The sequence below is a fragment of the Eleutherodactylus coqui genome, chromosome 5 (genome assembly GCF_035609145.1).
Source record: "Eleutherodactylus coqui strain aEleCoq1 chromosome 5, aEleCoq1.hap1, whole genome shotgun sequence".
NCBI classification, from domain to species: Eukaryota; Metazoa; Chordata; class Amphibia; order Anura; family Eleutherodactylidae; genus Eleutherodactylus; species Eleutherodactylus coqui.
This window is the reverse complement of record NC_089841.1, coordinates 150,785,591-150,799,821: the sequence shown is the minus strand read 5'-3', so window position 1 is coordinate 150,799,821 and position 14,231 is coordinate 150,785,591. Positions and strand designations below refer to the sequence as shown.

At 47.6% G+C, this 14,231-nt stretch overlaps 1 protein-coding gene across 1 annotated transcript in view; it reads left to right on the top strand.

The window, feature by feature from the left end:
- STX2 (syntaxin 2) overlaps positions 1–14,231 on the top strand; it is a 57,764-nt gene that overhangs the window by 26,694 nt on the left and 16,839 nt on the right. The window contains exons 4-6 of the mRNA XM_066603411.1: positions 802–876; positions 5,183–5,256; positions 6,207–6,315. Of these exons, the coding sequence (XP_066459508.1) occupies positions 802–876; positions 5,183–5,256; positions 6,207–6,315 (258 nt within the window). The remainder of the gene's footprint in view (positions 1–801; positions 877–5,182; positions 5,257–6,206; positions 6,316–14,231) is intronic.

The window sequence follows — 14,231 nt, the reverse complement described above, 5'->3', positions numbered from 1 at the left end:
CAGGCTTGGTACTGCAGGCTAAGTTCCCATTCATTTCAATGGGAACTTGGCCTGCAATACCAGGCTTATCAACTGCTGTGGGAACTTGGTGCATTACTGCCCCAGCCCAGAAAAAATTTGATTTGAGTGACAGGGAACTTTAGCACAAAAGCCCAATCTGCTATTGATGTCCTAGTCTGTGAGTGACTGTGAGTTACATGTGGTGATGTCACCGGCATGTGATAAGTCACTGGGGCTCTGACCCTGATCACATGACTGTGACCTCACAGGTCCTAAAACATGCAGAGCCTGACAGCAGCTGTATGCTTACAGGAACTATGAGGTCACCATCATGTGATCAGGGTGGAGCTCAGAGCCCCAGTGCCTGATCACATGATGGTGACGTCATCACAGGTCCTGTAACTATAAGGCTGCTGTTCAGCTCTGCCTGTTTAGGACCTGTGACTAACTCCAATCCCTTTCATTATATTAGTAAGTGATGCATTGTGCCACCAGAATTACTTGTACTAGTCTGAAGACTGACCATCAGTAGTTTACAACTGGATACCCTCTTTAGCATCAGTTCTAGTGCGGTGGCTGTCTCCATTATCATGTACATAAAATAAAATTATAATTTACAATTGGAAAATATATAAGCTAAAAACATAACCATTTTTACTATTGAGATCTAATTGGTAAAAAAAGTCGATCATTTTCCTGTTAAGGAATAAAGAGACCTTGGTTTATTTCATGCTACACAAATAAATTGCCAATTTATCTGACATTGATGTTACTAATGTACTTCTGCTTCCGTTATTCCAGAAACAAAGGATGAACTTGAAAGTCTTAACAAAGAAATAAAGAGTATTGCCAATAAAGTACGAACAAAGTTAAAGGGTAAGTATGAGACCTACTGTCCCTGCAGTCCAACTAAAAAAACCTTAAAGTCTATACTGTCAGATTCTTCAGTTCCGTAGACCTCATGATACTGCATGTACATTATGGTAATGGACAACACATCTTTAGGTCATTTTACAATTTATCTAGCAGAAAATCAACTAACGCGTTTCCCTGAAAATAAGACACTGTCTTATATTAATTTTCGCCCCCCAAAAAGAGCACAGTGACTTATTTTTTTTTGGGGGGGGGGGCCTTATACTCACCTGGGGCTTTGAATGCAGCAAAGCGAGCGCTGTGATTGGCTATTTGAGCGCCAGCACAATCACAGCCATTCAGGCCTTACTATTGGGGTAGGACCTATTTTCGGTGAAATACGGTATGTATGTCTTGAAAAAGAATAGTTGTAATAAAGGTATTGCTTGTCTCAGCAGTAGCGTGGCTGGGTTCGGTTCTATCCTAGAAATATGTTAACTAATGTAAAAGCCCCACTTCCTTTTTTGGAATAATCTGGCTAACAGTACCAAACTTTTTTCGAGATTGTTGGAAAGACTATAAATTGAATTGGGAGAACAAGGGAAATATATTCATGGCAAAAGTTATGGGCCTTTTTTTTTCTTTTTGCCATTTTTCTTTTTCCTCCACTCTTAAGATTTTTTTTTTTCTTTAATTTTATCCATTGACCTAGATTTCTGCAGGCTTGTTTTTTGTGGGACGAGTTGTATTTTTCAATGGTACTATTTAATTTACCATATAATCTACTAAAAAACGTTCTAAAAATTCTAAGTGGAGTGAACTGGAAAAAATAGAAATATATCTTCTGGAGCATTTAGGGGTTAAAAACCTTTTTTGCCTCTTGTGTATAAAAACAGTCAGTATTGCCATAGCAACAATTTTAAAGCTGTATTCCCATCTTGGACATTTATGGCATATCCCAAGGGTATGCTATAAATCTCTGATAGATGCAGGACCCACACCTATTTCTGTAATTGCCCTCCCGAACCCTTCCAAGCTCACCACCAAATGCCTGAGGTGGCCACTATTACAGAAACGGCTGAATTGCCCGGTCTATGCCATTTCTGTAACTCCTATAAGTGAATGTGAGCTGCAAAAACAACCTAGCACAGCCAGCTAAGCGGTATCCGCATCTCAAAAGTTATAGAAACCGCATAGCTTGCTGTGCTACTCCATTTGTATAACTCCCATCCACTTCCTTGGGAAGTAAAGAAAGTATAGAACATCCATATCGGCTGTTTCTGTAATCCGGGCTACTCGGAGCCGACCTGTATTTCGCTCTCGATGTTTTTCTGAAAATAGGCATACCCTTTAATTTAAGTTACTGGAAAAAAATGACTTGATTGTTTTCTATGGAAAACACTGACTGTTTCTTAGAACAATTTTAATTACCTTGTATAAGTCACATTGCTTGTTTTTCTCTTCTCGGAATGACTTGCTTTGAAATATGAAGCTAATTTTATAATGAAATGAAGTCCTAAACACGTCACTGTACCAATTCTATAAAACCTCCAGTTATGATTGGATTCTTATACAATGAGGCAAATCATTCGGAGACCGCTGGTGTAGGGCAACCATGTAAGCCACCAGTAGTTTAAAAATACAGCTGAATGTCACCGCTGTTTGGGTTGTTTGTACACTGCCAAGAGCATGCATTGAGGTACAGGTAATATGCCAGATACAGCAAAGTTAACCATATAAAGAAATACAAAATTCTAGGTATGCACCCTCCAGAGGCTGCTATACAAACAGTACCATAGGCCATATCGGTTTTTTTTCAATCAATCGTTTATACATGCATAAGTATAATATTCATGGAACATATCATTACCCCACCCAAACAGTGCAATCCATTACAACTATACTTAAGCAAATCCTAATCGCCCCTGTTCCCAATGAAAGAAAATATTTAGACATACAAAAAAGTTCTCTTTTGTTTGTTTTCTCGAACTCTCCACTATTTTCTCGCCTCTCTTCCCCACCCCCTCCAAATCCCATCAGCTTTTCTACAATGCCTTCATGCAACCAGCACTCGCTGTGAAATATCCATTATATATACAGTGGTACCTTGGCTTGCGAGTGCCTCACCTTGCGAACCTCTTGACTTGCGAGCAGGCTCTCTCCTAAATTTTTGCTCTGATTTAAGAGCAAAAACTCTGGTTACGAGCCTGCTCTCAAGTCAAGAAGCTCGCAAGCTTAGGCTGGGGGGGTCTAATGCTCACCTACCAATCCTTGCGATGGCCTGTGGCGCTGCTGCAGGCTGCCGCCTCCCCCTCCACGCCAAAGGAGCATCTCTTCCTGGAAGTGTGGCTTGAATTCCCCGCTTCTAACAAGGTAGCCAGGATGAAATGCTCTGTCGGCGTGAAGGACGACACGGCAGGCTGCAGCAGCTACGGCGACCCGCGCGAAGACCGGAATGCCGGAAGTAGGTGACTATTGATTTTTTTTTTTGCTTTTTACATGTAGTATAGGTAAGGCTTAGGGAGGTCTGGAACGCATTAATGGCATTTCGATGCATCTCAATGGGCAAAAGTGATTTGACTTACGAGTGTTTTGAGTTAAGTGCTCCGTTATGGAACGAATTGCACTGGTAAGCCAAGGCACCACTGTATATCAGACCATCTTCCCCAAATTTTCTCAAACTTAGTCAAACAGACTCTATTTTGATTTATCGCTCCTATTATTTTTGCTTCAAAATTTCGAAGTCTTGGGTGGACAGGCTGCATCTAAGAGACAGTAATCTGCTTCTGTGCCTGATACAATGTTTTTGGAATTCCCAAAAGAGAGTACCAATCAACAATACCCAATATATAAGTTCTGGGATTAAGAACAATATTGACAGAATGTATATTTTTAATTATCTATAGTACCCCATTCCAAAATGTACACAATCCCAGACCATGTGTATTAAATCTGCACAATCCATATAACAATTTGGACAGTCTGAATTTTATGCACTACCCATGTTAAACAACTTTAATGGAGTACGATAAACAGTATACCAGTGTTTCCCACCTCCAGTCCTCACAGACCCCCAACAGATCCGGTTTTCACGATTTTCTCAATGTTGCACAGGAGATGTAATTATTATCAGTGCCTCAGACATTGCCACAGGTGATCAACATGACCTGTTTGGGTCCGTAAGGACTGGAAACAGTGCTCTATACACTAAATACGATTGCGATATTTGTTGCTAGAGCCATCATTGAAATCCCACGCAACACTGCGGCCCATCTATCTTCGCTAATATGGCCTAAATCTTTTTCACTCTTCTTTTTTAAACATTTACTGGGAATTGCTGTAAATGGTAAGAAAACATTTAGTATATTCCAAAAAGATTACCCCTTTCTTCTCCCAGTTAAAACCCATGCTATGAAGTACAGTCCACAAATGGCTGTTTTTTTTATATTAATTTAGTAAAAAAATCCAACTAAGATTTACCATGGGTATAAAGTAAGATGTGTCACAAAAAAAACCTATCTCACAATCCCTTGAATACCGTATATACCGGCGTATAAGACGACTTTTGAACCCCGAAAAATCTGCCCTGAAGTCGGGGGTCATCTTATACGCCGGTAATACAAAAAAAAAAGTGTAAAAAAAAAAAATCATTACTCACCTCCCCCGGCGTTCTGTCGCGCTCCGGCAGGATGTCGCTCGCTCCTCGTCCCCGGCGCAGCATTGCTTTCTGAATGCGGGGCTTGAAATCCCCGCCTCCAGAAAGCTAATACACACGCCGGCAGCCATGACAGCATTGAATGGCTGTGATTGGCTGAAGGCGCATGTGTGTTAGCAATCACACCCATTCAATGATGTCATTGAATAGTGTGATTGGCTGAAGCTACGTGTGTTTTAGCCAATCACAGCCATTCAATGATGCCATTGAATGGCTGTAACTGGCTGACGGCGTGTGTATTAGCTTTCTGGAGGCGGGGATTTCAAGCCCCGCATTCAGAAAGCAATGCTGCGCCGGGGACGAGGAGCGAGCGACATCCTGCCGGAGCGCGACAGAACGCCGGGGGAGGTGAGTAATGATTTTTTTTTTCTCCACTGTATTACCGGCGTATAAGGTGAAAGTTGGGGGGTCGTCTTATACGCCCCATCGCCTTATACGCCGGTATATATGGTAAGTAGTACTATTCCAGAGTTATGAGAACATAAAGTGAAATGTTGGGTTTTTAAACAAATTGGTCTTGGTCACATAGGAGAACACTGGCTTGGGGGGCGAGCGGATGCTCCTGTTTAGTTTAGATTTCTAAAGGAATAATTTGTATATATATTTTTGTTGTAGCTATTGAGCAAACCATTGACCAAGATGAGAATGCCAACAGGTCTTCTGTGAATTTAAGAATAAGAAAATCTCAGGTATGACAAGTCTGTTTTATTATTTCACATATTTTACAATCCAATGAGTAGTTTCAAAAACTTAGACGTTTGCGTTGGATTTGCTGGAATGACTTACTGAGGTCTGGGGTCTAAGCATACGGCTCTTCAGGGGCTGTCTAAAGGCTCATTTACATGGGATGAGTGTCTGGCAAACGATGCCCGACACTCGTCCCCGCACATACTCGATTTCGTGCTGCTGCACAGGAGCTAGTATCGCTGTCGCACAGTAGGGAGGCTGGAGAAGATTTCTCTCCTCGCACTCACCTGCCCCTCTCCATTGACCTAACAAAGCGGCCGTTCAGTACTGAATGGCTGCAATTTACACTGAGCAATCATTAATCAGCTCATCGTCCATCGTTTATGCTGCATGAATTGTATTTTTCAATGACAACTTCACCCCCACCACCACAAAAAAAGGACAAGTAATTAGTTACCTTTATTCTGCATTTTATTAAGCTAATGGTTTTATTTTTGAAAGTGATTTGTGTGTGCATTCCCGGAGCCATAAGCGACACACACACAGCTTGAGTAACCCCCTTTTTGGGGGGTGAGGCCTATCTTTAAGCATTGTCTCGGAATGCCTCGTTCCTTGTTTTCAATGGGGCTTGAAAACGCATTTCACGGCATGCGATGTGAGTTTTTCCATTGAAAGGCGCACCAGAGGATCACATCTGTACTGGAGTGATGGGAGGCGTTTTTGACACAGAAATCCTCGCATCCGCGGGAACATCGCACGAGCGCAATATCGGGCCGAGTTTCACAGCCCCATATTGCACTCAGCCGTGTGAAACTAGCCTTAGTCACAGACAATTGAATCTAACTCCAACAAGAAGTTAAAGGGAATATAAAGGGACAGTATTTGCAGAGTAAGTACTGGTCTCTTGAACTCTCTCATTTTGCCTGATATGACTGTGTTGTCCATTTTTCAGCATACAGTATTGTCCAGAAAATTTGGTGAAGTTATGATTGCGTATAATGAAACCCAGATTCAGTTCCGAGAACGAAGTAAAGGAAGAATACAGCGCCAGCTGGAAATAAGTATGATGCAACCTAACTTACTGTGAAAATGGCACAATCAACTAATTTAAGAATATTTGAAAAGTGGATGATTGTGACACATTTTATGACTTTTTTGTTTAGTAGAGAATGTTCCTCTATTTCTTTTTGTAATTTTTTAGGCTTATTTGCCCATTAACATCTTTATTAGAGATGAGCGAGCATACTCGCTGAGGACAATTACTCGATCGAGCATTGCCCTTAGCGAGTACCTGCCCGCTCTGAAGAAAAGATTCGGCTGCAGGTGGGGAGTGGCGGGGGAGAGCGGGGAGGAACGGAGGGGAGATCTCTCTCTCCCTCTCTCTCCCCCTCTTCCCCCTGCTCACTGCCGCAACTCACCTCTCACCCGCGCTGGCACCCGAACCTTTTCTTCCGAGCGGGGAGATACTCGCTAAGGACAATGCTCGATCGAGTAATTGTCCTTAGCGAGTATGCTCGCTCATCTCTAGTCTTCATGTAAAAACAAGTGCAAAATCAATTACACATGCATTACTACTTTGCCCTGTGTGGGCAGTGCCCAAAAATCTACCACCTATGCAAACTAGCCATGCAAAAATCCCAAACCAAAAAGAGTTGTGCATAACTGACTAACGACCCATGTTAAAGGCATTTTCTGTCTAAAAAATACAGTGAATAAACAAAATTGGCAGTTGCTTACTATTTGAATTCTCCACTACTTTAGCGCCTCTCACAGATGTGCTTTTAGGTTGCTAAAACAATGACATGCCTTCAATTCCCAGTCGTTTTAAAGAATTGTTTAAAGGGTCTGATATTTGAAGGAATGCTGCCGTCCAATAGGTGGCGCTGCAGAGGTATCGTTCCATCTTCCTTATTTACTGCTTAAGGCCCTTTTACGCACAACAATGATTGCTTAAAAGTGATAATCGTTGTGTGTAAATGTGCGCCCATCGTGCACTTACTGTGCACTTCTCGTCCATCGCTGAGTTCATCCTTTGGGACTGTTAAAATGGACCGCACGCTAAGTTTCCCCGCGGGCAGCGCTGATAACATTCTTTCAGCAGAATTCTTTCATGTATAAGTTTTGGTACATGAAAATCTATTACAAACCTCACCCCATAAGCAAGCTTGGAAAATAAAAATACCTAGCAGTTTTTCTTAGGGGACCAGCAAGCTCTCCTGCTTTCATTTTATTGCTAAAAAAACTGGCAACAGTGCCTTAGTGCCCGTGTACATCACCAGCCATCAGTAGTTCTCTCCAGTCCTGGCTATTAAACCCAAATGTTAGGAGCTGATTTGACTGCTTAGCCGATTGATATAAAGAATTTAAATGGGCTTATTGAATGCGCCGTATCGGGTTGTGAGAAGTGTTGTATATGGGAGAGAGGCTTAATTTGCTGAAGATTTTTTTTTTCTCCTTTCCTCTTTCATTAAGTATTTCTGCCCTATCTAAGTAGAATAATTTTCTTCCGGCATAGAATCAATAATGAGAGGTCAGGAACATGAGCCGTTACCAGTACTTCAGCTGCCACCTTTCTGGAAGTGATTAATTGCTTGAGCTGTAGGAGTAAGTAGGACTCACAATCTCTATTCTCTGTGACACTGTGCCCCTATCGGGCTTATTGTCTCTCTAAATGAGCTTGTTTGATTCAGTAGAGAGGAAGCCAGCTGCCAGTATGCCTGCACTTGTGGACAGGACTAGCGGGCATGGAGACCTTCTGACTTTTTCATCACATTTTGAGCATGCACTTTTCTGTTTGGCTTCTGTCACTCGTTGGTGACAGTGGGAATGCTTATACGGCTTGGTGTATGTTGTTGTGGTTTTTTTTGGGGGGGGGGGGGTTAACTGGTTTTCCCCCATTTTTCATTCACGATGTTTCCTAAAGTCAATCAGGACATTTGTGATATGGGGGATAACTTCAGGATTGCCCAAGGTCTTTGCCAAACATTTTTGGAGATATTGCTATGAACTTTGGTGTGATAGTTGCGCACAGACTCCATAGTAATAATAGCTTATTTTATGTGAACCTGGAATGGAATAGGTTAGGCCGGGCTCACATGAGCATGTTTGAATTGTGTATTATGCCGTATATTGCAGCAATTCAAATACATTAATTTTCGCTGTTACAGTCAGTAAGGTTAGGGGTATGTCTGAGCTGGTTGAACTTTGCCTTCCTGAAGTTCAGTATTTTAGTACCTCCCCTTTAAAACTCTCTTGAAAGTAAAGTGGAAATCCATTATTTTATGGTCATTATTTCCCCTGAACTTGCACCCCTGTTGTTCTGTCAGGTCTGTTGGTTAATAGGAAGTCCAAAATGGCCAGTTGAGTCTTAAACAAATTGGGTAAGATAATTATCTTTAGATATTGACAGAAACTTTTTACCTTTTATGAAATTCACAGGTTTTGGCTTCCCAGTTTATATCCAGATTAACCCCTTAGTGACCAGCCAATTGCCTTTTCTCGCTCGTGTCATTGGGGTACACAGCAAAGACCGTGGGATATAGCTTCTGCCACTAGGAGGCAACACTAAGCACAAAAAGTTAGCTTCGCCCTCTGGCTATATCCCTCCTGCCGACAGCAGGCTAATTAGTTTTTAGCTTAGTGTCTCGTAGGAGGACGGTCGTGCCCGTTAGGGCTGCTTTAAGGGCCAGGGTTAGACGGAGAGGCAGGACACTCCCCATCAAACCCGAACGGAGAGGAGGGCGAACAACCTCGGGTTTGTCCATGTTGCTTCTTGCCCGGCCCGCCTCAGAAGAAAAGGTGGCACATCCGGGTCATCTATATCCGCATGTGGCCCGCCAGCGAGAGCCCCCCATGTTTGGTGCAGAGGTCCGCATCCCCTTCCCATGGGCAGGCGATGTTACAGGGGTAGGCTGCTGGAACTGGGGAGCCGCTTTTTCTTCCAGCAAGGACGCAGGAGGTAAGTATGCGCTGGCGACTCCCTCTCCCTTCCCTGGCTCTCCCAGTATGTCGCTTTTGCACGCGTACCTTGTGGGCTGCAGCGAGGCGCAGGGATAGGCGCAGGCCGACAGGCTCCCTTTCGCGGGGCTTGTATCCGCTATGTATGGCTGCGGCAGCGGAGGGCATTATTCCGGATATTCAGGGCGCTGGTTCCAGGCACAAGCCGGCGGGGGGGGCGTGGCCTCGTGGGCATGGCACCTCAGGCGACGGCAGCAACAACTTCCAGTATGCCCTGGTCTTCCGGCTCCCTGCAGGGGCTCCCGGCAGGAGTTCCTGCGATGTGGGGGCTCAATGGAGGGGCTGCAGTGCAGCCCCGGGCGAGGCAATGCTGGGAGCGGAGGGGGCGTGGCCTTGCATGTGGTCACGCCCATATGATGCATGGGGGCGTGACTTCACAGCAACCCTGCTGAGGGGGCGTGGCCTCGCCTGGTGACCACGCCCCCCGTGTGACACGGGGGGCATGGCTTCGTGGCGTGGGTGCGGCAGAACGCTGCCCTCATTGACTCCATGTAGGGGGCGTGGCCTCATCGGCAATGCACGCCACCCTGCCCCTCCCCCTTCCTCCCTCAGCACAGGTGAAGGGGGATGACATCAGAGAAGCAGCCTATTGCTGACAGCGCGCCAGGACTTAAAAACCGCCCTGCTGCTCCACTCCTTGCTGCCTTTTTCTGCTCAGCTTATACGCTGTACAGCTCAAGCTCCAGGAAAGAAAGCCCTTCAGCACCTGCAGTCTCCCAACCCAGCAGCTCCCTGGACCTCTTCGGACCTCGGCAAGGACCTGGGTAAGCTCTGCCTGGCGGCTAGCTCCCCTCTTTCACTGCGTATCCCTCCTGCCGGCGGTTGGCATAGCAGAGGATAGCTCGCAGTTTTCTTTGCCCGGTGAAATCCCAGCACCATGTCCGACCCCAGAGCCCTGGAGGCTGGACCAGGGACAGCAAGAGTAACGCACTTTGCTTGCTCACGTTTGCTTGCTAAAGTTCGCATGCGGACAGGCTGAGCCCTTTTGTAGAGATTGTTCCCCTGCGAGACAGGTGGCTGTGCAGGCCCCCCCCCCCGTTCAGCCCCCAGCTATGGCCGAGCCGGAGTGGGGCCGCTCCTTGTCAATGGCGGTGTCTGACCTCACTCGGGCATCTTGCGCAATTTTGGAAAAATTAGCGCAGGACGCCACCGGTTCACGTGAGGAGCGCGGCCGTAGACGAAAACGGGTCAGGCCTTTGGACTCACGGCGCCCCTCCCGGTCACCATCCTCCTCGTCGCTTTTGCACTCTTCTGGCACTAGGTCGCGGCGCTCGTCGGCAGAAGAGGATGTTTCGGACGAGGAATGGTCTGAATCTTCCTCAGACTCTGTTGTGGAGGAGGATCAGGTCCCAAAATTTTCGGCAATGGTGGAGAGCTTAGTGGCTGCGGTGCGTGACACTTTTCAGCTCGCTGAACAGGAACCACAGGCATCTGGGATATCGTTTTCTTTCAGGCAGCCTAGACGCTCTCCAAAAACCTTTCCTCCTCATGAGGACTTTGACAAGGTCCTATCTAAGGAATGGAAGGCACCGAACAAGCGTTTTTCCAAGATAGGTTACTTGGACGGGAAATATCCCTTCCCGCAGGACTTAGTGGAGAAGTGGTCAGTTCCACCGCTAGTAGATCCGCCCATTTCGGGCCTGGCTAAGCACACGGTGCTACCCACGGCAGAGTCCTCCTCCCTCAGGGATCGAGGAGTTGAGGCCCTAGCAAAGACCGTTTTTGAGGCGGCAGGGTCCGCTCTTAGGCCTGTGTTTGCCTCGTCCTGGGTCAGTAAGGCTGTTACTGACTGGGCAAAAGCGGTTACGGGAAGGAATCCTCGAAGGGGCAGCGTCCGAGGATCTGGTGGGCATTACACACCAGATTGAACAAGCGGGCATGTTTCTCTGTGAGGCCTCTATGGATACAGCCAGGCTGGCGGCCCGAGCCTCCGCGGCATCAGTGGCGACTCGCTGGACCCTATGGTTAAAATCGTGGGATGCGGACGCTTCCTCCAAGGGGTCGTTAATCAGTATGCCCTTTGTAGGATCTCGTCTTTTCGGCACCAAGCTAGACGAGCTCATCTCAGAGGCTATGGGTGGAAAGCGCTCGCTTTTGCTACAGAACCGTCCAAAGCGGTCATCTCCGCAGCACAGATGTTTTCGTTCCTATTGCCGGACGAGTCCTCGTTGGGTGGGACAGGTTAGCACGATCCCACGAGCGGAAGATGAGGATTCCGCCAGGGGTTCAGCAGTCACTCCAGTGGTGGTTGGACTTGCCATGTATCCAGCAGGGCAGGTCATTCCTGCCCCTGCAGTGGCAGGTGCTGGCTACAGACGCCAGCATGACAGGCTGGGGGTGCACGCTGGGGGATCAGGGAGCACAGGGAACCTGATCCACGCAGGAGTCCGGTCTCCAGATAAACATCCTGGAGCTGTGAGCAATACTCCGGGCCTTGCAGCATTTCGTGCATCGGCTGGAGGGAACTCCAGTGCGAATCCAGTCAGACAACGCGACCGCGATGGCTTACATAAACCATCAAGGCGGGACCCGCTGCAGGGGAGCCATGAAGGAAGTAGAGGGAATTCTGTCATGGGCCGAGAAACATCTTCCAGCGATATCGGCAGTCTTCATTCCCGGGGTAGAAAATTGGGCGGCCGACTTCCTCAGCAGGAAGGAGGTCGACCCAGGGGAGTGGGGGCTACATCCCGAGGTATTTCAGGAAGTATGCCTGAGATGGGGCCAGCCAGACGTGGACCTGATGGCGTCTTGCTTCAATCAGAAGCTTCCAGCCTATCTGGCAAGGTCAAGGGACCCCAGAGCTCTAGCAGCAGATGCGCTAACGGCACCATGGACGGGGTTTCATTACCCCTATGTCTTCCCACCAATTCCTCTCATTCTTCGGCTGCTCAGGAGAAACAGGAAGGAAGGGCTACCAGTGATTCTCATAGCCCCAGATTGGCCGCGAAGAACGTGGTACGCGGAGCTCATGGACATGGTAGCAGACGCGCCCTGGCGATTACACCTGCGAAAGGATCTTCTCTCTCAGGGTCCCCTCTACCACCAGAATTTAGCTACACTGCGTTTGACGGCGTGGCAGTTGAGACCGCGGTACTGAGAGCAAGGGGCTTCTCAGACCCAGTTATCCAGACGATGATTAGGGCTAGGAAGCCGTCGTCATTGAAAGTATATCACCGGGTGGGGAGAACATTCTTTCGCTGGTGCGAGCAGAAAGGGGCGCACCCGATGCATTTTTCGTTGGCCCGTCTCCTGTCATTTCTCCAAGACGGGTTGGGCTTGGGCCTGAGCCTCAGCTCCCTTAACGGACAGGTTTCGGCTTTGTCAGTTTTGTTTCAGCGACCTTTGGCTTCAAGGTCGGCGGTGCGCACCTTTTTACAGGGAGTCGCTCATACGGCACCCCCTTTCCGGTCTCTGGTCCCACCTTAGTTCTCGATGCCTTGTAGGCCCATCCGTTTGAACCATTAGCGGAAGTACCGTGGCGCTTGCTGTCCTGGAAGGTCGCTTTCCTTGTGGCAGTTACCTCCCTTCGTAGGGTTTCGTAGATTGCGGCGCTATCGGCAAAACCACCCTTTACAGTTTTTCACCAAGATAAAGTGGTGTTGCAACCGGTGCGGTCTTTTCTCCCAAAGGTGGTGTCTACCTTTCACATTAATGAGGACATTGTACTGCCATCATTTTGTCCAAAGGCTGTTCACCCTAGGGAACGGGCTCTGCACACTTTAGACCTAGTCCGCGCCCTGAGGACATATTTGGAGCTGACCGCGTCTTTCCGGCGCTCGGATTCCCTATTCGTGATACCGGATGGTCCGAGACGTGGCCTTGCGGCATCAAAGGTGACAATTGCTCGCTGGATCCGTTCGGCAGTGGTGGAGGCCTACCAGGCTAAGGGTGAGGCACCGCCGTTCCAGGTGACGGCACATTCCGCCAGAGCGGTGGGGGCTTCATGGGCGGTCAATCACGGTGCCTCAGTATCACAGGTGTGTAAGGCAGCTACCTGGGCATCCCTGCACACCTTTTCTAAGTTTTATCAGTTACATACGTTTGCGTCAGCCGACGCTTCGCTGGGTCGAAAGGTTTTACAGACGGCTGTAAACTGACCGCATGCGTTTTGATTTATTTGTACCCACCCTCGGGGACGGCTGTGGGACGTCCCACGGCCTTTGCTGTGTACCCCAATGACACGAGCGAGAAAAGAGGATTTTTTACTCACCGTAAAATCTCTTTCTCGTCTCGTCATTGGGGGACACAGCACCCGCCCCTCTTTCTTTATATGACACGGTTGGTGGTCCTGGTCGGACTCCGGATTCTGTAAGTCGCACATGGTTATGTGTTTTTCATTACAGTTAAATTTTTTTGTTGACGTGTCATATGACTAACTATTGTCTCTCTGTTCCCGCATGGCTACTCCAACTGCTGGCACGACAAACTAATTAGCCTGCTGTCGGCAGGAGGGATATAGCCAGAGGGCGGAGCTAACTTTTTGTGCTTAGTGTCGCCTCCTAGTGGCAGAAGCTATATCCCACGGTCTTTGCTGTGTCCCCCAATGACAAGAGGAGAAAGAGATTTTACGGTGAGTAAAAAATCCTCTTTTTATGTCCTAGTTTGCTTGGCCTTAATCCCTGAGAACGTAGAAACATGCTTCCTGCGGGGATTAAGGCCCTGCAAGCTGAGGACGTGACTGCTCCATGCTGCCGGCTCCCGGAGATAGCCAGCAACCTGGAGCTGTCATCCCAGACCGCGGGACCCCCACCCTGGTCACATGATTGCTGGCATTTACCGAATGCCACCGATTTGTATAAAAGTCAATAAAAAGTTAAAGGTTCAGCTGCCCTGATGGATCAGATCCATCAGAGCCTCTGAAAGTGCTCACCTGACTCCTCCGCGATGTCCCGACGGCACCTTCTGCGCATGCACGCCATACGTCGGGCACGTGCACAGAAGGGAGCGCAGCCCGGGAAAT